The sequence below is a fragment of the Carassius gibelio genome, chromosome B24 (genome assembly GCF_023724105.1).
Source record: "Carassius gibelio isolate Cgi1373 ecotype wild population from Czech Republic chromosome B24, carGib1.2-hapl.c, whole genome shotgun sequence".
Taxonomy (NCBI): Eukaryota; Metazoa; Chordata; class Actinopteri; order Cypriniformes; family Cyprinidae; genus Carassius; species Carassius gibelio.
The window spans coordinates 13,408,889-13,430,657 of NC_068419.1; the positions used below are offsets into that span (position 1 = coordinate 13,408,889).

General features: G+C 37.3%; 2 protein-coding genes across 6 annotated transcripts in view; both read right to left on the minus strand.

The window, feature by feature from the left end:
- Positions 1-6,241: 6,241 nt before the first annotated feature.
- Positions 6,242-11,646, minus strand: prdm14 (PR domain containing 14). Of its 2 annotated transcripts, XM_052596382.1 has the most exons (9): positions 11,451-11,644; positions 10,108-10,688; positions 9,844-9,894; positions 9,539-9,699; positions 9,116-9,383; positions 8,779-8,981; positions 8,011-8,112; positions 7,055-7,274; positions 6,244-6,861 (listed from the first exon to the last, which is right to left on the minus strand). In XM_052596382.1, the coding sequence occupies exons 2-9, from the start codon at positions 10,628-10,630 to the stop codon at positions 6,710-6,712; spliced, it is 1,680 nt and encodes a 559-aa protein (XP_052452342.1). In that variant the 5' UTR covers positions 10,631-10,688; positions 11,451-11,644; the 3' UTR covers positions 6,244-6,709. The 2 variants fall into 2 exon arrangements, with proteins under 2 accessions (XP_052452343.1, XP_052452342.1); XM_052596383.1 differs by lacking the exon at positions 8,011-8,112 and having other exon boundaries at positions 6,242-6,861; positions 11,451-11,646.
- A 1,275-nt stretch (positions 11,647-12,921) lies between these two features.
- The window catches only part of ncoa2 (nuclear receptor coactivator 2), a 92,525-nt gene continuing 83,677 nt past the window's right edge, over positions 12,922-21,769 (minus strand). For 3 of the 4 annotated variants that reach the window (XM_052596413.1, XM_052596417.1, XM_052596414.1), the window contains exons 20-22: positions 20,633-20,810; positions 19,045-19,228; positions 12,922-16,260 (exon numbers count right to left, since the gene is read on the minus strand). In XM_052596413.1, coding sequence (XP_052452373.1) covers positions 16,246-16,260; positions 19,045-19,228; positions 20,633-20,810 — 377 coding nt within the window. In that variant the 3' untranslated portion in view covers positions 12,922-16,245. The remainder of the gene's footprint in view (positions 16,261-19,044; positions 19,229-20,632; positions 20,811-21,769) is intronic. The other variant, XM_052596415.1, reaches the window with a different exon arrangement.

Consider the following 21,769-nt stretch of genomic DNA (forward strand, 5'->3'; position numbering starts at 1 on the left):
CCTCACAGGAAACTTTGCATTTTTACTTTCTCAAAACAACTCATTCTGTATGATTTATAAGTGTTTTGAAAAATGGGGACATGGGTTATGTCCTCATAAGTCACTTTCTCCTTGTAATACCTGTGTCATACCCATGTCATTATACAGAGTTGTGTCCTGATATGTCACAAAAACAAGAGCACACGCACGCACACACACACACACACATACAGATACATGTGCACACACTGTATTCTGAGGAGTGCTAGTGTTATACTGAGACAAAGGGGATCAGGAAGGATGACAGTAAACTAACAGAGAGTGCAGGGACATACACTGCTTCCAGCATGCAGAGCTTTGTGCCCAAAACACAACAGGAGAATGGAATTGACTTTTTTTGTGCAGAAAATCCATAAAATATATATATATATATTATACATTAATAATTTAAATTCCAGTTGTATAAATGATGATTTGTTATAATTTAGTACAAAGAACTGAGAAACCGATGATAAAATTATTGAAATAGTTACTAGAGGCAAAAGGCAAGCAGAAATGCTCAAAAGTAGCATGAATAATAAAATAATTTTTTTTATTAAAACATATTTTTTATAAGTATTTCCTCACACCTATCATTAGTAATGTTCATGTAAAACTTGAAAGGTCATCTCCGATTACAAAGCGCCAGGAGCACCTCAGATGTGTCTCTGTCCCTAACTATTTCACTCTCTCTTTCTCTCTCTTTCAATCATTCTGCCGTTCACTGGCTCTCTTTATCTCACTCGTCTCCTGCTGCTCTGTTAGAGTCAGGAGAAATAACTGCGAAAAAGAGACAAAAGCACATCAAACACACACATTTACACATATGCATACACACACTCCTCTCGGGCCATTGTTTAACATGATGCATGGTGAGAGAAAGCTCAGCACTCGCAAATGTGAATGACAATGTTCAGGCCTGCTGGTGAAACATGCTACATTTATTTGAGGACCTCATAAAATATTCACGATTCACTATTGCCTGTCATAATTTCATTTAATGTCACGTTAAGTTTAATATCAGACTTATGTAAAAATTTGCCTTTCGCAGATTTTTTTTTTTCAAGTTTATCAAGTAACATAGACAACTGTGTACATTTAATTTATATCAGTTGTAACTATACAACATTTAGTTTCAGTTTTTCAATGGAAATTTTTGAATAAACAGTTTAAATAACAATTTAAATGAACCAACAAAGACTAAATAATGATTAGAATTGGTAAACAACTTAGTGACCATTTATTTTACCATCTTGATTTATCATTTTAATGCACTTAACATCTACTGTTTTATTCAAATTTTCTGATTTTAAGCTCGTGAAAATATTATGAATAAAATTAAGAGTAAAGATAGTTCATAGAGCCATTGCTTAAAATGGATCACACTTTGTGTGCACACTATATACAATCTGTACTGATATTCAATAATTATTATTAGACATTATAATAATTATTTACTCATTATTAGTATATTGGGAAAAAAATGGTGTATGGGGTTACTTTGAAACAACTATTACTTAGATCACTGCAAGTAAATTTCACAGTTAATTAATGCAGTCAAAATTAATCGTGATTAATCGCATCGAAAATAAAAGTTTTTGTTTACACAATATATAATACATATATAATACAATATAATACATTTTCAAAATACATTTACTGTATGTATATGTATTCATTTATACATAATAAATTTACAAACCACACATACATATATTATGTAAACGAAAACTTTTATTTTCGATGCGATTAATCGCGATTAATCGTTTCACAGAACTACAATTCATTTCTAAGTAAAGTAACTGAAGAAAGACTGAGGTTTTCTTCTTAAACCTTTTCCAATAATCTTTGTTTTATTTACAATTATGAATAAAAATGTTTGTATACATGCACACTTTTACCAGTTCCTCAAGATATAGCTGTCAGCAGGAGACTTGATATTACCTCATATATCTATAGTAGACATTGTGTGTGTGTGTGTGTGTGTGTGTGTGTGTTGTCCCATGGGACTGACCGTCAGTAAAGGCTCACTGAAGCTTCATCCAAGCAACCAGGACCATCTGCCCCATTGCTATACTGTCATCTGGACAATCTCTCTTTCCTCTTTCCCCCTCTGTATGTTTCTCTCTCTTATTCTCTAGCTTCTCATTTCTCTCTCTACCAGTATAGAGCGGCTTCACTGTGTTTGATCTGTCATTCATCCAGTAAGCAGCATGCCGAGCCTTTAGCCGGCCTTTTGCAGAGGATTACGTACTGTCCCAGAGGAACCATACCAGCACAATGACAACACCAGCCCAGCCTGTACCTTCTGCTTCCAAGCTGCTCAAGAGACTCAAGCACCTGACCAGGGATCAGTTATTTACACTTTACCAATTCCTTAAAACAATAACTTGACATTCTGTAGATTGTGAATGTTTATTCTTCATGTAATTATGAAAAAAGTTGTTTCAGGTCAAAATGTCCTGGGTGGAGGTTATGGTTTCACTCAGCAAAGAGCCCCGGGCTAGTTTTAGACAAGTCTAGTGATGTGTGCTGACTGCTATTAGAGGATCAATGGAGCTAATTGATCAGATTGTGGTTTAGCTCGACTGTTGGTGGCTACTAGACGTAGAGCTGAAATAGGAACTGACAGGTAACCACTTAAAGAGAGACAGTGTGGGCCAAACATGAGGACATCTTGAGCCGCTTTTCCTCTGTAACCAATACAGACACTCGCTAAACAGTCCTTTTATTTATATTAAATCTACTGCTTGTGATTGCAGTTATTACAGCCCTCATTTAAAATGAATTACTGCACCGCCATCATGAGAGGTTGACCTCGGTGTAGCCGTATCATCCAAACGCCACCGGGGGGGAGATCATTAATCTCATATTAATAAAGAAATCAAAATAAATTATGGATGTCCACAGTGGACGGGGAGGCATTTTAAAGCACCAAAGGTTAAGTGTGAAATCAATGCTTATAAATGAGCGTATAAAAGTGCAGGGGAGTGAAAGGAGAGAAACAGTGAGCGAGCGCAGCATCTAAATCAGTTTCCCACAGAGCATGATTGTCGAGTCACGCTTTTAATGCCACAGAGCTTTTACCGAGTGCATCAAGACGGCCATTTTTACCAGCTCATTATGGGCTCTGCATTATGAACCACATTACAGTGGTGTAAAGAGCTATAGAAGAGAACTTATTATGGAAATAATATAGCCTACATATACTAAAGTGTGAACTGAATGTAATGTTTTAGGTACGCTACTGAACTGCATGTCATTTGCAAATAAACTAAAATGCTCTTCAGGGGGGAAAAATGGTGAATTAAGTAAAAAAAAAAAATATTGAAACGCATATTTAAACATATTTGTACAGGGCCATACTTAGGGGGGTGCAACTGGTGCAGTTGCTTGAGGGGGCCCCGCACCGGGCCCCGCATCAGCTAAAGATGGCTCTGTATTTGTAATTACACATTTGTTAAGATGAAGTTGTAACTTACATCTGAATTATATTTACATTAAATGCAATGGGCTTACTGAATAGCTACACACTATGCAGTTAAATTAAAACACAAGTTAATTAAAGAACATTTAAAAAAAAAAATGAAACATTTTACAAACAGCTAATTGCCAAACCGACATTTCTCATTTTTATTTAAGTTAACGGTGTACTTAATAAAACGAAAATTTGAAGAGTTCATTTGCAAAAACAGATAACTCTTTGTGTTTTTGTTTTTTTACAAACTCATGTTTTTTCATTGTGCATTCCAATTAATCTTAATCAAGTGGGTTATTTTGATAAAGTAGAAATAACACACAGACACACACACACACACACTAAAAACAACAACAGCCAACTAACACAATAAAAGCATGATAACATCATTAAAAAACATGATTTTCAGTTCTGTTTTTGCAAATAAACTCTTTATTTGTAATACCGAACTAATAAAAATTACAAAAGCTCAATAAAATAAATAAAACTCAAAACTCAAATATAAAAATTAAAACAAATCCAAAATATTGCTCAAATTCTAATAGCATTTCAGTTATACTAAAATAACACTGACTTCTTTAAAGCATTATTGAAACTAAATGATTTGACACTATTACATGATCAACATTTTTACAAAGTGCACTTTTCAAAAGTACTCTGCGTGTGTTAAAACAGTCATGAAAAGATATATTATCTAATATTATGCAATCTGTCATGAAAGGATATATTATCTAATATTATGTAATCTGCAAGTCCATTTAAATACACTACAAGTATACAATTCAATACAGTTAAGCTTCTTTTTCACAAAAATGCCATCATCTAGGATGTTTTTTATCACTGACCCTGAGGGCTTCTATGTGATTTTATTATTCCTCCAAGCTCTGTTAACTCACCATGAGCTCTGATGTACATGTGTACTACCAGAAGCCCCAGGGAACTTCAAAAGCTGCACACAGAATGGAAAAGCCTGCATCTCTCCCGGCTGAAGTATGAGAGGGTAATTGAATTGTCTTCCGAAGCTTGACCTATGACCCGGCCAGTTTGGTATGTAACCAGTGAGGGTGAAATTAATAATAGGAATCCATGGCAGCTCCCTGTGCCAGCACCAGGTGAATCTGATGGCAGGGGACCATTGAAGCTCTGCAGGCAATCCAGTCAAATGAGAAGCCAAGCCGGGGAATCCTTCAAAACAAAGACTATGGATATGAGCTCAACACCTTTAAATGATTTCTGAGAGTGATGCTAAGAAAGCCACATGTGCTTGATCCCTGATGTTATTTCAGGTATATTTTACAGTTAATGACTGAGGATATAACATGCATTAAACTTAACTTAATACACACTTATAAAAAGTTTCAGGCCTTAGCGGAAAGGATATGACTTCATCACAACAAACTGCATGACAAATGATTGCAACATTTAGCTACGCCCTTTGACCCCTTGTTGTCCTTGTGGGTTTCAAGAGAATGTGGAAGGAGTAATCTGTCAGAAAGCCTTTTTCTCTCTTTCCTTCACCATCATAGACAGTTGGTAGCATGAAGACACAATCAGGGGGCAGCAGATGTCAGTGAGACCGCCTTTGTTTCCATTCTCTCCACACTGGACCACCTCATTGCAGTAGTCCATTGTCATTAATTTGCTGTTGGGGGATGTTCACACTCCTCCTCTTCTGCTACAGAGGGGTGTCCAGGGTGGCAATGGGCATCTGATCGGCCACCACAATAATTCATAAGCTGTTTTTTATTTTCTTTGCTGAGAGAGAATTTCCCAAAAATTACCTTTAGCTATATATTTACTCATAATTGTTCTTTTTTTATTAGGCCTTTTAGTAATAAAAAATAAGCATATTAGAATGATTTCTGAGGAATCGTGTGACACTGAAGACTAAAGTAGCTAATGGTGCTTAAAATACAGCTTTGAAATCACAGAAATAAGTTAAATTTTAAAATATATTCAAATAGAAAGCATTTATTTTAAATAGTACAAATATTTCACAAGATTACTGCTTTTGCTGTAGGCTATTTAGGATCAAGTAAATGCACGTTTGGTGAGCAGGGAGTATTCTTTAAAAACATTCAAAATCTTAATGTTCAAAGTTAATCGCAGGATTGTTAATTATTCCTGAATAATTCTTACTCCAGCTGAACTCAAAAGCTGGCAGCTGTTTGAAGGGAGTTGAATTTTTAGGTTCCCTGAACAACATTTACAAAATGCACTGTAGCCTGCAAGTTAATTTTAGATTTTGCTCCAAATGCGCTGATAGAAGTAAGAGAAATAGGTTTTAACAGACTAACATTTAAAGTTATGGTAGGAATGCTAATGTGGGGTAATGTGAAGTAATGAGCAGTATATATTCATGCATTTTTATGCCAGGTTGGAGTTATACAATGATTTTATGTCATGGTCTATGGACCCCCTGAAATAGCCTTGGCCACTCCATTTATACAATGCTAATTCTGTGTAAAAGAGAGAAAAGGAGAGAAATCTGAAATAGACTTGTGAATCAATGTATCTACAACTGATGTGATTTCTTTTTTTTAATGTGGAAATGTATTGGATTTCGTTGCATAGTCTTAATTCATGCTAATAACAAAACAATATTGAAATTAAAGTTGAATAAATATTAAAAACAGAATGTTTTAGTCGAATATTTCGATCGATTTGAATTTTAAAAAATTACGCACTGACAATTATTTTCACATCAGCGCAAACCCTCAAACTCCTTTATCAATTTTCAGAAAGCTACAGGGAAAACCAAAATATTGAAATTATAACAGATATTTTTCAAATCATTCATTTTATTTTTTTGTTTGCAGACGACACACACTGACATATCTGAACAGCAGTTACAGCTCATGATAAAGACTGTACAAATAGAAAAGAACGACAGATACAGGACAATCAGTACTATTAATAATAATAATAATAATAATAATAATTTCGGCTTTGGTTTTATTAACTGGCTTTGGTTGTGCAGCTCATTATTACACGACGATATATTTGCTTTGAGCTAACTTTAAAAAGTAGGCCTACAAAAACACGCATTTCTCTTGACAAATACATATAATAAATAGCAGCAAAATTTAAAATAATAAAATTAAAGCGAAAATATTTTCTCAGGGGACAGGTAACTATTAAATAAAATACACAATACCAAACAACACAGACGCAAGTCAAGACGGACTAACAAACAGAAAGAGTGTTGCAGCATTAGTTCCAGGGTCTGTACTCGGAGGTGATGCTGGTCATCCCGGGACAAGAGAAACTGTCTCCCAGCTGTTTCTGTGCATGTAAAGAATCTTTGGTGAGGAAGAGCGAGTCTTCTCCAGGAAGAACAACAGTGCTGTCCGAAAGTGGTCGTTCTGATGGGAGAGAGTTAAGTTTTATTATATCCTACATAAATATATAGCCTATTATATTAATAAATGGCTCATATGAATCCAACAAATATATATATATAGCATTTGTTATATATTCTTGTCGATAATTCAGTCCTTTCCAAATTTCCAAGTCGTCTATAGCTACCTAAATGAAAACCTTAATATGTCTTCGTACTTTTATGCGTCGTCATGTGATATTTCAACTCTTGTGCTTCTTGGAAAGTTGTTCCACAGACGTCGCAGGAGAAGGGCTTGTCTTTGGCGTGTGTCCGTCGGACGTGGCTGTCGTGGGCCGCGTGAGAGGCGAACGCTTTCCCGCAGTGTTTGCACTTGAACGGCCGCTCGCCGGAGTGCTGGCGGATGTGCGTGCGGAGGATGCTGGAGGCCGTGAACGCCTGGGACAATGGAAAAACACGTGTTCATGAATCATACTGAATAATGGAAGCTAATAAAGCCTACACACACTACACACAACTTTATTATTTAACTGTTTATGATTTAAAAGTTGACTTAAATTGTTTACTAGGCCTATATTTTTTATCACTCTAAAAAAATGCTGGGTTACACACAACCCACCTAGCGCTGGGTAAAATGGGGAATTTTAAACATTTAAAACAACCTAATCACAACCAGGGTTTGTCCCTGTTTAACCAGGTATTTTTTAGAGTGTATTTTTATTAACATGATTAATATTGTAGGCTACAACAATAATAATAATATTTAAATAATTATCACCACAGCCATCATATAAACATTTTTCCAAAATTACATTTTTATAGCCATTATTACGTGTTTATTCCGGTCTATAGGCTACTAGAAATAAAACTGTCTCTTGCAGTCCACAAACAGCACGACATGACCATTGAAAGGCTCTTAACTCACGCGTAAGTCACCCTTCAAGAATAGAAGGAGATGAGTTGCAACAAAGCCACGGATAAACTTTTGTCTCTTAGTGTCATAAATTAAAGCATAGGCCTAATCCTCATGCACAAAGCACTGGAGGTGCATCTGTCATTAATTAACGTGCAAGTGTCTTCTAAAAGTGCGTCCAGCGCTAATAAGCACTCAGATACAGCATACAATTAGTCGAATTCTCAAAATGAACGTGTAAAAGCACCGAGCATTTCTCACCTTGTTACAGTAAACACATTTGTAAGGCCGCTCTCCTGAGTGCACGCGCATGTGTTTGTTAAGACTGGAGGACTGCGAGAAACTTTTGCCGCACACGGAACACTATGGAGGGGGGAAAAGTGTACACCGATTACATCCAAGACGATGTACTGAAACAGCAACAAGTTTTACCAAAACATTAACGCATCCAGGTCATTCCTTGAAAAGGGTCCTTTGCGTCCCTCATTATGTGTAAAAAAGCTACTAACATCAGTGTTATGCCAATCAAAATTAACCTATAAAAATGACAATAAAATAATCATATTTGTTTGCTTTCGATATATCCTAGCAATAAATTATAATTTGATTAAATAATGGAAATAAAAGCTAAAATCGTTTAGATTTAAATACGTCTTACAAAAACAGTGTTCCCGTCCTAGTCAGTTGCTGTCATTTCAACCCCCTATGCTATGCTATAATTATATAGATAAATGACAAAATCATAATCCGTGTAATCTTAAATAAAAATCTGAGTTAAATTAGCGTTCCAAAATCGAAAAGGCATCAGTTTCGTTGAAAGACCCTTATAGATGCATATAAACCCAAACTTATTCTTAACCAAACAATTTAAAATACGCTGAGTGTGAGAATATAGCCTAAATGTCAATGTTTGAATATTTTCTCGTTTAGGCTTCGGTTATGTGCAGCTTCTGGGGAGCTGTCCTTTCAGCACCATAGATGTTATTTCGTTAAGTCTCCGATGATTCAGACGGAGGAAGATATATTTACCTTATGTGGTCTGTGTTTTTCATGCACATGGAGAATGTGGATTCGGAGCCGGTCTCTTTTCTCGAAAGACCTGTTGCAGAGGTGGCAGGGGAACTTTCTGTCGCCCTGATCCACGCAGCGCGTGTATTTCAAGTGTTTGTCTCTGTAGTACTTGTAAGCAAACACTTTACCACAGCGATCACACTTGAAACCCTCTCCAGAATCTGAAACGAAGACACATGGAGACGTGAACAATTTGCAAATACTGACACGTTATAACCTTAAATAACAGACGCTATTGAACTATAAATCTCTATCTAAAGAATTCTGTGAGGTGATATTTGCATTACGCACATACCTTCGGTCGAGAGCGGGTCAGTTCCATCAGTAAAATCTTTGAGGGTGAGAGGAATACCCAGAAATTGCACATAGCAGTCTCCGTACCAAACCAGGAGTTCCTGGCCGGCTCGGATCTCTTTGCAGGCCTCATAGTATATCTGGCCTTCACACTGGACCGCAATTAGGTTCTGCTCCTCGGGGAAGCGCGCGCACTTCACCAAGGACATCCAATTCCCTGGAGCGCCTCTTCCATCCACAAAGTGACTCAAACGGCCGTTCTCAAAGATCTTAGCATGAGAAGAAGATTTTGAATTTAATACAACTATTTCATATCAGTAAGTACCTGTATGGATTATGTCACTGGATAATCAAGTGTTCCATGCAGACGTTTTATACAAAATCTGCATTTAAATTATCATTTAATTTAGCATTTATTATTTACCTCCCACATGAGAGTGTTGTCGTCATAGGTTTTGATCTCACTCGTGTTTACAAGTTTGCCCTGAAACGGTCCAAACCTGGTGCCTTTTGGAATTGTGCTTTTATCAGCAAATATTCCATAATGGGAAAGGCTTCCACAATTAGTCTGGAGAATCGATAAACCTGAAACATTCAAGACACACTCCATAAAATTGCCAGCTGTAAACTTCAAATGAGAAATGTTCAGGAAAGAAAGAAAGAAAGAAAGAAAGAAAGAAAGAAAGAAAGAAAGAAAGAAAGAAAGAAAGAAAGAAAGAGTTAATTTACCTTCTGGAAGTTCAAATCCTTGGGTATCCACAGGCAGAAGATGACGATCAGCTAATTAATTGCAGAAACATGAGTTAAAATGTTAGAAGAATGTGACATTAAAGTATAATGATAAGTATATTAATTGAAACAACGTAACATGCGTAAAATATTTAAGTCACATTATCAGTGTGTGCAACGTAAGACACATTGTCAGATTTTTTCAGCACAATAACATTCTTCTAACTAAAAAATCCAACGATTATTATATAGGCCTACTCCTACCTGTACTGGGAGGAAATGATAGTCCCGAGATGGCATGTCCAACATTTTGCCCTTGTTTTTTGGAATATCCGTACAGGACAGTGAAGAGGTCTTCCTCTGTAAAACTGTAGGTGTGCGTGTCTGGCGATGGATCTGCGGCCTGCAGGCAGCTGAAACTGGCTTTAACCGGAGACGACGAAGCAGAAGATGATTTTCTGCTGGACGGGCTGCTAAACTCGGACGGAGAGCCGGTGCTCTGCTCGTCTTGTCTGGGGTACATGCTTTGTGACGGCTGCATGTGCTGGAAATACGGCATGCTGGACATGTTGAGGATCTGTTCGTGGAACACCGCGGTCTGGTGGCTGCTGTGGCTGAAAAAAGACGGAGTCCCGGCGAAGTTAAACGGCATGATTGACTGTGCGTCGGTCACCATGCGGCCCAGAGACTTGAGCGGATGGAAGATGCTGTGCGCGCCGGGCAGAGACGGGTAGACAGCCAGACTCCTGTCCCTCACTGCGGGGTGACTGGAGAGAGACACCGACATCGCCACAGCTGATCCGAGAGGGATCCGAGAACTTCACTTGAAAGTTGTAGTCTGTAGACTGTAAAATATTTTCAGCATTATAAAAATATCTCTGTTTCCGTCCACCTTTTTTTTTTTTTTTTTAGAATTTCATTTAGATTTTCTCCATCTGTAGCTTTAAATCTCGTAGTTTGGCACAACTTGGATTAGACTTTTTAGACAACGATATATATATATATATTTTTTTTTTTGCAAATGTTCAGGGAAGACCAAGAACAATTTATTACTTAATAATCTCGATTTTCAGGAGTGTGTCTCTACTGAGCAAGTAAAATTCTGCAACACAAACAAAAAAACAAAAAGGCGACTTTCTTTCTAAATACACAAATGTTGCCTACAGAAAGCCAGTATAAAGAAAACGTTAAACACAGTGCGAAATGCTTTGTAAAGTTACCTAAAACAGAATTAACCCCTTAGAATTAACTGCAGAGATTTCAAAATCAAAAGTTTTCCAGTATTGCCCTACTTTTTCCAATTGGCCATTTTCTAAACAGATCACTAACTGCAAATCGCGCCACTAACAGAGACTAATGAGGGTCATGACACTACAATTGAAGAACAGAGGGTCAGCAAGAAAGGTCACCATTAATGAAGCCTATCCAACTCTTTTAAAAAGCATTAAACGTGTCATGCTCCATTGGATCCTGACCTCAGCTGGTTATTGCACATGAAGTGTGGGCTTAAATCCATAATGGCAATGCAATATAAAACACAAATAAGTTATTGCTGTCATCAAAGCTACACAATATTGTTTAGTGAACTTGTTTACAAATGTCCTTACCACTTGTGCAAGTCCAGAGATCCTCCTTCTTGTGTTTGGGAAAGCTTTGACTCAGGAGCGATGGACTGAGGTCTTGCGTGTGTGAAGCTTGAGACAGGTCTGAAGACATATGGTTGAGTGTAGGAAAGCTACTAGAGAGGGGATGCCTTTCCCGGATCTGTGCTGTCATTGGTCAGTCCTGTACATCCTCTGGGAATTGCACTTTAACACGTTGTAGCAGCGCTGAGCCTCCTCTCACAGCTCTCTTTCATATGCAGCACAGTCTCTAATGTGTTAACTACTGCAGGCGCACTGTTAACCGCTCCTAACCGGGCGACGGTGTGAACGGCACGAGCTCAGTTTAGAGTCTCTCTGTGAAAACGAAAGTCATCGGCAGCATTAGTTTAATAATGGGAATTAACTGCGTGCATGAGCGTGGAGTTTCATCACAGACGAAGCATCTGCTCAAGTATCACAGCACTACCACTACTCTCAGCCAGATGCTTTATTACGAAAAAAAACAAAACAAGAACAACTTAAATTGCATACAATTGTTAAGAAGGTGCAGGATTTAAAACTTATGCACGATTACACATTTTGAACTAAAGACATAGGCCTAGTTGTTCTAAATAATAGCACAATAACTATAACTGTTATGAATAAATTATATTCATTAGCTAGTTTTGTTGTGCGTCACAATCTTGACTGCATCGTATTTTTTGTTTTAGTTTAGCAAAATATAGGCTAGCTAATAAGTAAACTTAATATAGATTACCACAAATTACAACAACAAAATAAATGTATTACTGTCATTATTAGCACCGGCTACTATACTAATAAACTTATATAATTTAATTAATAGGCCTAATATGCAAATTAATTTTATTTATAAATTATGTACAAATTACAGAATTTTTTGTGGGTTTAAGGCATATTTTGCATACTTTTAAATTATTATTTCACCAAACAACTTACCACAAATTTGCGGAGACAAATTCAACAAAATATCTATATTGTCAGTGTTTTCTGGCATTCTATTAAACAAGGCGTAAGTGTATTTGAAGAGTTCAGATGCAAAAGCCTTTAAGTGCCATTTGGAATGTTCTTCTAAAATGAACATTCTGATCCGCTCCGATGTGTAGGTTTTAGTAATTACACTTTAATGGCAAAGAATAGGTTATTTTATTTTATTTTAAGTGAAATAACAGAACGTAAACGCATGGAAGCCTGATAAAATACTAATTTGAGAAGAACATTTCAGACGGAACTCGAAGGCAAATTGCATTTGAACTCTTCTATTATTTATATTTGCCAAATGTACATAGGAATAAACACGTTTTGTTGCATTCGTTTTTGGCGTTTCATCCATTAACCCGTACTGGCAAAACCGGCCAAAATAGCATTATTGATTCAATACTATCCCATTACAAGGTTTCCCACCTTTTTAAATATCCAAAACCTTTGTTTAAAAAAGAAAACATGAGCCGTGAGATGATTATAAATGTTGCAATAACAGAATTCTTTATTTACAATTCAATTTGATTCAACATCAAATAGCATCAGCAAAGCAATATTAGTTGACAACTTGCATAACTGTATTTAAATTTCTCTCGGTATATCTAACTTTGCATAAAAGGCTCACACTAAGATTACACACATCGATGCGGATGAACAGAGATGTTTATGTGACAACAACTGCAAGGGGAAAAAAATACATCTCAGGAGCGCAACACTGTAAGCTTTCTCCAAAAAGTCCTTATAAATTACATATTGCTTCGATTTCCCATTGCATCATCTTCATTTTCACACATAGCTGAGAGGGCAAAATCAAGACTGTACAAATAATAAAACCCACAACTGATCACAAACAAAGCATGGAAAATGAGCAATATTGAGACAAAGGAGAGAGAAGGAGAGAAGGAGAGAAAGAGAGAGAGAGAGAGAGAGAGACAGTGAGGGAGAAAGAGAGAGAGAGACAGACAGGTAGGCCTATAGGAATCCAGCAATAGATGAGCAGTATTGAACTGGGTTGATCCTGTCAATGATTCACTATACAAATATAATACAGACAACTTTTGTAATATACAAGACAGTAAAACAGATCTAAGGCAATATGCTAAGTTTTAGCATTTTAAGGTTGTTGCATTTAGCTCTAAGAAATTGGCAGACTATACAAAAAGACATTTAAAGTCTCAGAAAAAACCCCCAAAAGGTAAGGTAAATATTTAGGAAATTCAATAGCCGTTACAATTCCGTTGATTTATTTATTTTAGGACAAATGGCTCTTTTTGCACTAGCACTGATAAAAAGACTAGAAAACTCTGCCCCACCGTCACGTCATGGCTTATTATTTATTTCAAAATCTTGACAATCTTTGGACTTTGCAGAGAGGGCTGTGGTGCATGTGCGACCTCGAAACTGGCTATTCTCCAATGATAGATGAGTCTGGATGGCAGTCCTTGTTCAAGGCATCCAACATTCATCGAAATTGTGATCAAAAAAGCTCGGAATAAATGAGTGCTTTACGAACGCTAGCACGGAAATCGATTATTAAGACTCAAGCGAGTGTTTAACTCGCATGAGAATGCGATTCTCAAAGGATACTGAAAGTTTTGAATGGTGGGCAGAGTGACGTTTCACCCAAACGAATTCATATGTACAGTGTTTAAAAGGAAAAGCTAAACTATACCAGAACACCAGGTAGGCCTATATTCGTACACAACCACGACACCTTCAGCGCATAATGACAGAGCTGGTCGTCGCAAACCTCAGTTGCTGCTGGTACATACAGTAAATACTTAATAAAAACATGTAGTATCGTACATTTTAGTTTTTTTTTTTTTAACAAACCAGATTAAACACAGATGACATGGCGATATTTTCAGCGGAAGCTAAAAGCTGACAATTTAACCCCGATACAAACTGTGTGCAGAGACAGGAGACAAAAACAAAACGAAAGTGGTAACTTATGTGTAAGTCTACCGATCAATTCAAAGGATAGGAAATTTGGCTTCGTCCTCAAATAGGCTAGAAAACACGAACTGTAGGCTATTGCGTACATTACAGCGTTAAAAGAATTCACGTGCCTGTAGTGATCCAAATCTGTATCATTGATCCGACATTTCAAGACGGCGAGCGTTAAGTGTGAATGTAGTAATATAGCCACGCAAAACAGAAATGATGCTATTTATTTATTATTATTTTTTGGCTACACCAGAACTTAAAACTGCGTTTCACTGAGGAACAATTAGTTTTGGACATCTCGTTGTTGTATTTCTCAAAATAGAAACCACGAAAAAAAAAAAAAAAGTATTTAATACTGAGTTTGCTTGAACCGGGGAGCAAAAATGTGTCTCCTGAAAAGTCCTGTACAAAAATTACAAAACAAAACAAAACCTCAAGTAATATTTATTGCTTGTTGTCTTTTCTTACACACACCTTGTACCTACAGCATCTGGCATGAAGCACTTCACTCCACACAACAAAGAAAGCACGCTTCAGTGTTGAGTTTATGGCTGTGTTGGGTTCCTCCGGTGGGGCTCCCGGCTAAAAGCTTAGAAGCAAGCGAGTATCTGTACACTGTACACACAGCACCCTCCCAGACCCCCACACAGGAAAGAAGGACCACCTCACCCCAGCTCCCCTTTCTTAGTAGGCTACCATAGGAATCAGCGCATCCTCATCTTCCCGCCAAACGTACGCTCGTCGCGGGAAACTCAGTTCCAGAAACAGTTAAGACCGGACTTTGAGGGGAGGAAGGGAGAATACATTGAAAAACAAAATCAAAAAATAAATATAATATGAAACAGATTTCCCCCTTCCCATTATTGGTATTTACAATCTACCAGCATTTCATTTTACTAACCACAAAACTCACGTTCTTTCTGAAACTACTGGACCAAGGAAAACACAATCCATAGGTATGTTGAACGTTTTTCTTAATCTGAGGCAATTCATATGCACTCTGAGTGATTTTTCTCTTTCTAACCGATGCTTTATAAAGAAATCTACAGTTTTATTTTAAAAAAGAAACTATACATTAGAATAAAACTTAATTTAATACACAATAAACCTCTTGTCTAAATTAAGTCTAGTTTTACAAACCATCATCTGAAGTCTTATAATCTATATGTCGATGCCATTTCAACATCATTCTATCTTTATTTGCACTCTGAAACAAAACAGAAAAGAAAACAAAAAGGCAAAATGGCTGAATTTTGAGTGTGGATTTCAAATGCAGTCCTCTTGCCTGTTTTGGAACGTCAGATTGGAAAGGAGTCCGAGAGAAAGATGGTTGGGCAAAAAGAACGTCGTCTTAAGAAGAGCCTGAAGTCCAGAGGAAGAAAGACAGGGAAAAAGAGAGGGAGGAATACATTCATGGGAGACAAGGATTCCGATGCCACTGTCACAGAGTCTTTTCAGGGGAGACCTAAGTCACACTACGGTGAATGCAATGGAGCAGACTGACGGAAAGGGCTTGCAGTGTAAGTACCAGACAGAAGGCCGTCCTCGACTGAAGGGGGGTGGGGGTGGGGGGGTTCTAGGTCCAGAAGATCAAAGTGTCAGTGTGTGTGTGAGTGTATGTGTGTGAGGGAGAGTGTCCATCCCCTCTGAGCTCCATTACCCCTGATGCATCCTCTAGAGATGTCCGGTAGGGGGCAGTAGACAGGCTCTCTAAAGACCCGTAAGGCCCGATAGCAGCTTAAATAGCACAGCATCACTCCAAACTCTCCGTGATCATGCTGCGGCTGAAAATCACTCATGAAACATCTTCATTAAACTCCATTTACTGCATTGGGATGTCGTCTGCCCCAGGTCAACAATACTTCTGCTGTGGGAAAGAGAAAAAGAAATCAGGTCTTAGACTAAACACCATAGAATCAATTCAAAACCATAGAAGCATATTTTACTATTTTTTCAGCTAAAATTATAAGTACATAGATCATCAGTTTGTTGTTTTACACATGCACACAGACATTACTTCACACATGACAAAGTAGTGAGATTCTTAAGAAATCTTTAGATGCACACATAACAACAAAGGCCATTACTTTATTTAACCTTTTTTTGGTAAGAATTATGTGCTGCAGACGCAAGCATTTTTGACGATTGTTTCTGTCTGCTCGGTTTATCGCGTTTAACAACAGCTGTCGTCATTGATTTTAATTTTTTTTCTGGCAGAGACATTTTTTTTCCGACTTTATTCTCGCAATTCTGAGATTATCTCTCACAATTCTGATAAGAAAAATCAACTCATTCTCTCTTTTGAGTTTAGGCCTGATATCCCACACTTCTGGCGTTTTTCCCCCAGACATGAATGGACAAACTCGCTAATCTGGAGTTAAATCAAGTTATAAAGTCCAAAATACGAAAAGTAAAGCTGCATTTGTGAGAAAAAAAGTCTCAAAAGAGAATTGTGAGACAAAATAGGTAACGCTAAATGTAAAATGTTACAGGTTTATATAGTATTTCATGCTGTAACTGTAGGGCAAATGTTGTAGGTTCCCAAATGAACGGCATATGTGAATATTATTTAGACCAGTTGTTTAAATCAAATTTAGGCTTTAAAAGTAGAGTAATCATAGCAGGTTTCATTTGTTAGTCTGTCCGTTTAAACTTCTGCGTTTAGTTTCAAATGGCGTTTTTGACTACAGTTCCCAGTATGCAGCATGGCATGAATATACTACAGTTTCAATGTTTACTGGGCTATTTAGTGGTGTTTTTGTTTTTCCTTTAAGCTACTTGGTCTTGAGGTGTTAACCGCATATCTTTTTCTTAAATATGTGGTTGTTGCCACTGTCAAAGTGGTTTGTCTGTTTTTCGTATTTTACACATTCATTTTTTAAATACAAATACATATTTTAAAATATATACACAAACAACAAAAAAATTATAAGAATATGATTGTGGAATATTATTTTGCATGATTTTGTTATACAATATTTGTCTGTTCTGGCAGCTTTGACTGGGTGGAGCATGAGCCAAAGAAATACTGTAATAAATCAGGACAGGTAAAGTAATTTTTAAAAGCCCTTGTAACCCAGTTTCATGCACCCCTCACTGAAATGTGTTGTAATGCCAAACTTTGTGTTGTCATGAAGAGATAATTACAGCTAAGAAACAGAGAGTAATAATTCATTAAACCTCCACTAATGGCAAAACGCTAAATTATTAAAAGACTAGTGAATATACACACATCTTGGGAATAAATCAGCAGACTGAGATTTCAAGGCCCATGGACTTATAAAAACACGAAGTGCACATGATCAAACTGATGCAACTTGGTTAAATATTCATACTATTTAATGAAGCTTAAAAGCTGCAGCGGACTGTGTAAAGCATAAAAACCGTTGTTACTGCCGAGAGAGCATCACTTAAGAAAATATATTAAAGAACTATTAAAAAAAAAAGATACAAAGTTTTAGGAAGAGTCTGCATTTATTTGATAAAACAAAAACAGAAAAACATTTAAAATATAAAATATATTTATTTAAAATTGTAAATAACTGATGTCTATTTTAATATATTTGAAATGATAAATCTGTATCAGCATTTTTACTCCAGTCTTCAGTGTCACGTGATCCTTTAGAAATCCTTTTATATGATGATTATGTGCTTAAGAAAACATTCTGATTGTCATCAGTGTTGAAATAAATTGATTCATATTTTTTTGTAATATTATTTTGAAAATTTTTCTGAATTTGCATGAATAGAAATTTCAAAAGAACAGCATTGATTTTGGAACATTCTAAATCTCTTTACTGACACTTTTCAGCAATTTAATGCACTTGCTGAATAAAAGTATCAATTTCTTTTAAAACAAAATAAAATTCAACCTTTTAACATTAAACATACCAAATACAAATGTATTTATAACTTATATAACACACTAATATAACACAAAATAAATAATGCATTTAAAAAGTATTATTGATATGATTGAAACCACAATATAAGATATTAATATTTAGTTAAAATGAAGTTCAGGGAGTGCAGGAATGTGTGTGGGTATGCTTGGTCAAACTCTAGCTGACTTATAGACATCATGTCTGATTTTTAGCACTCAAACTCTGTCATGTCTGCATACATGATCTCTTTATCCACCTCAAACAGGCACTAATTGCCAGCAACTAATCACATCACTCTCCTATTATGTCTAGTTCTGCATCATCCCTCTCATCTGCAAAATTACCCAGGATAATTAGAGTAAATTATTAACGAGCTAGTTGCAGAGATGACGATGCTATTTGGTGACCTCAGACACTTAAAGTCTGACCATTAGACATTCTACATCTAATGGTTTGAGCATATTAATGCATCCAATAAATCTACGGCACATCGCTTTTTACTAAACTCCTGGGTGGAACATTGAGGAGTTTAAACGAGCTTCATTAGCGATCAAAAGTTTGAGAGTCTGACAAGTGCTGTAAAGCAGTTTCACTCTAAAGATGTGTTTTTAAAGTAGCTTGAGCTTTTAAATCATTTCGTTTAGTTGACTGTTGGGAACAGCGGTGCTCAAATGGGTTCCCAAAAGGCAATAAACGTTTACACTTTTCATAGACAAAGGTGTCACATGACTCAGAAACTGATGTGTGTGTGTGAGTGTGTTTCTAACCTGTTCAGGGGCCATGTTGGCCATGCCGCCCCCAGGTCCAGGGTTCATGCTCATCTGGTTGCCCATTTGGCCCATGTTGCTTGAGTTGGTGGCCATGGACACGTTGAGGTTCATGCCGTTACTATTGTACATGTTGTTACTGGCCTGCTGGCCGAACTGAGGCGGCGACTGCTGAGTGAACATACTGTGGAGGGAAGCAGATAAATGCATAAGACCCTTCAGGTTGTAAAAACATTTCTTTTCATTTAATTTCTTTTTTTTTCGTGATACATAAAAAGTATTACTCATAAAAAGAAATACTGCAAGTGCTGTTCTGATCTCATCGTCATCGGGCCTGTGTGGAATAACATGAAGAAACAGAACAAACTGAGACAGACCAAATCCAGAACTTTGGCAACGTCACCTATATGCTTCAAGAGAGCGACCTGCAAAGCTACAGTATTGTTAAAAGTTTTAGGCACTTGGGTAAAAAAGCTGTAAAATGAGGATGCTGTCAAAAAAATGTCATGCGTCTTTGCGTTTAAAGGGGGGGTGAAATGCTATTTCATGCATACTGAGTTTTTTACACTGGTAAAGAGTTGGATTCCCATGCTAAACATGGACAAAGTTTCAAAAATTAAGTTGTACGTTTGAAGGAGTATTTCTGTTCCAAAAATACTCCTTCCGGTTTGTCACAAGTTTCGGAAAGTTTTTTTCGAGTATGGCTCTGTGTGACGTTAGATGGAGCGGAATTTCCTTATATGGGTCCTAAGGAGACCCGGGTTCGAGCCCCACTCAGAGCGAGTCGTTGCTGCTGCTGCTCTCGTTCAGTTTCAGCCTCTGGATCTGATTCTGGATCATAAATATACGCTGAATCTGACTGTTAGCCATGGTTTGTTTTGGTTGGTTTGTTCCTCACGGTGTCACAGCTTCCAAACGCTCTCAACGCAAAAGCTTACTGGCGCTCGTGATTCTTTAGCTCCGCCCACACGTCACGCCTCCAGCCGGTCGTGTTTTTCTGGGAAAAATCGGTACAGACTATCTTTCTCTTATGAATATAATAAAACTAAAGACTTTTTGGAGTTATGAAGGATGCAGTACTACTCTATAGGTACTCAAGATTAACAGGATATTGAGTGAAAACGAGCATTTCACCCCCCCCCCCCCTTTAAAGCAGCTTTTGCCCTCGGTGCACTTGTGCGTATTTTTTCAGGTAGCTTTGCAGGTAGGTCTCTTGAAGCATCTCGGAGATGTTGCCACAGTTCTTCTGGATTTGTTCTGTTTCTTTATGTTATTCCAGACGGACTGGATGATGATGAGATCAGATCTCTGTGTGGAGCACTGGCTGCTGTCAGTCAGACTCCTCATGTGAACAAAAACCTCGCTGGATTATTACAATGAATGGCAAAATTTATGTTTGCAAATGTAAACTGATATTTCTTAATGACACACTACAGCAAAAGATAGAAATAACTGACCTAAAACCATTTTTAGCTGGTGAAAATACTAGTGTTCTAATAATTCTGGCCACCACTGTATATACACACACACAAAATGGAGAAATATGTATTCAATTGCAAAAGATTGCATGAAAGATGTAAAACTGCACCTGTTGGCATTCATGTTGCCCTGTGTCCAACCATTCATGTCAGGGGAGGACTGGAAAGAGGTGTTGCCCTGCGCCTGTTGCATCATGGGACTCTGGGCGTGGCCCATCCTGGGAGACATGAGGGGGCTCTGAGGGGTGGCGGCGCCTCCGAACCCGCCGTCCGACTGCTGACTCATACCTAACACACACATGCACACCCAGACATGAGGAGACAAATTCTGGTTCGAAATAAGCATACATCAAGGAAATATTGAACACAAATTAAGAAATCATTATTTTATAGCACTTTTCACATTACGCTGTCAAACAACATCCACATTTAGCACCTAGAAATGTATTATAATTGCAACTATGACAAGAACAATGATTAAAAATCACAACATCAAAGTCTGAACACATTTGTGGTTTAGATTAGCTGATCATCATTTTTAGAAATGTCAAAGCAGAAATCAAATTGAGAATATTTCAGCCCTTCCCCATAATCAAAAGTGAGGAATCAAGAGTATACTAGAGGGGTTTAGAGGTGTTATGAGCAGGCAGTAAGGCAGAGTTACGCATGCAGGTTAGTGTTAGTGGCTGAGACAGCCAGAGAAAAGGGGTGGGAGAGTAATGGGCGGGATTGGGGGTGGGGTCTGGGTCACCGCATAATTGGTTTAAAAATCAACTGCTCCGCCTCCACTGATCACCATCAGCCAATTAGTCTAGGCAGGACAGACACTGACACACGACACAGCACAGGCGTAGACATAGGCACGATTGTCAACAGTTTAACACAATGTAAGCTTGGCTTAAATGATACTGGCTTTGACTGCATCAGTAGCTAATGTGTTACAAATAGATCTACTGTGCCAAAGTACAAAGGTGGATGTTCTGGATTATAACAAATAAAAAAGTAAAGTCTTAATGTTTCCGATCTGTACTTCAGTTATTCAAAAAAGAGAGCGAAATGCAATAAGCATGTCATTTCAATGGAAACCCGACAGGGTCATTGAGGGGGTAGCACAATTTTAAATATGCAAATTATCACACTATTTGTTTTTACAAACTGAGCTGTGAATCACAATTTTGTGGTAATAGATAGCATGCTTTTTATAGAAATTAAGTTGGAAGGAACCTGAAATATTGCTGCAATATATT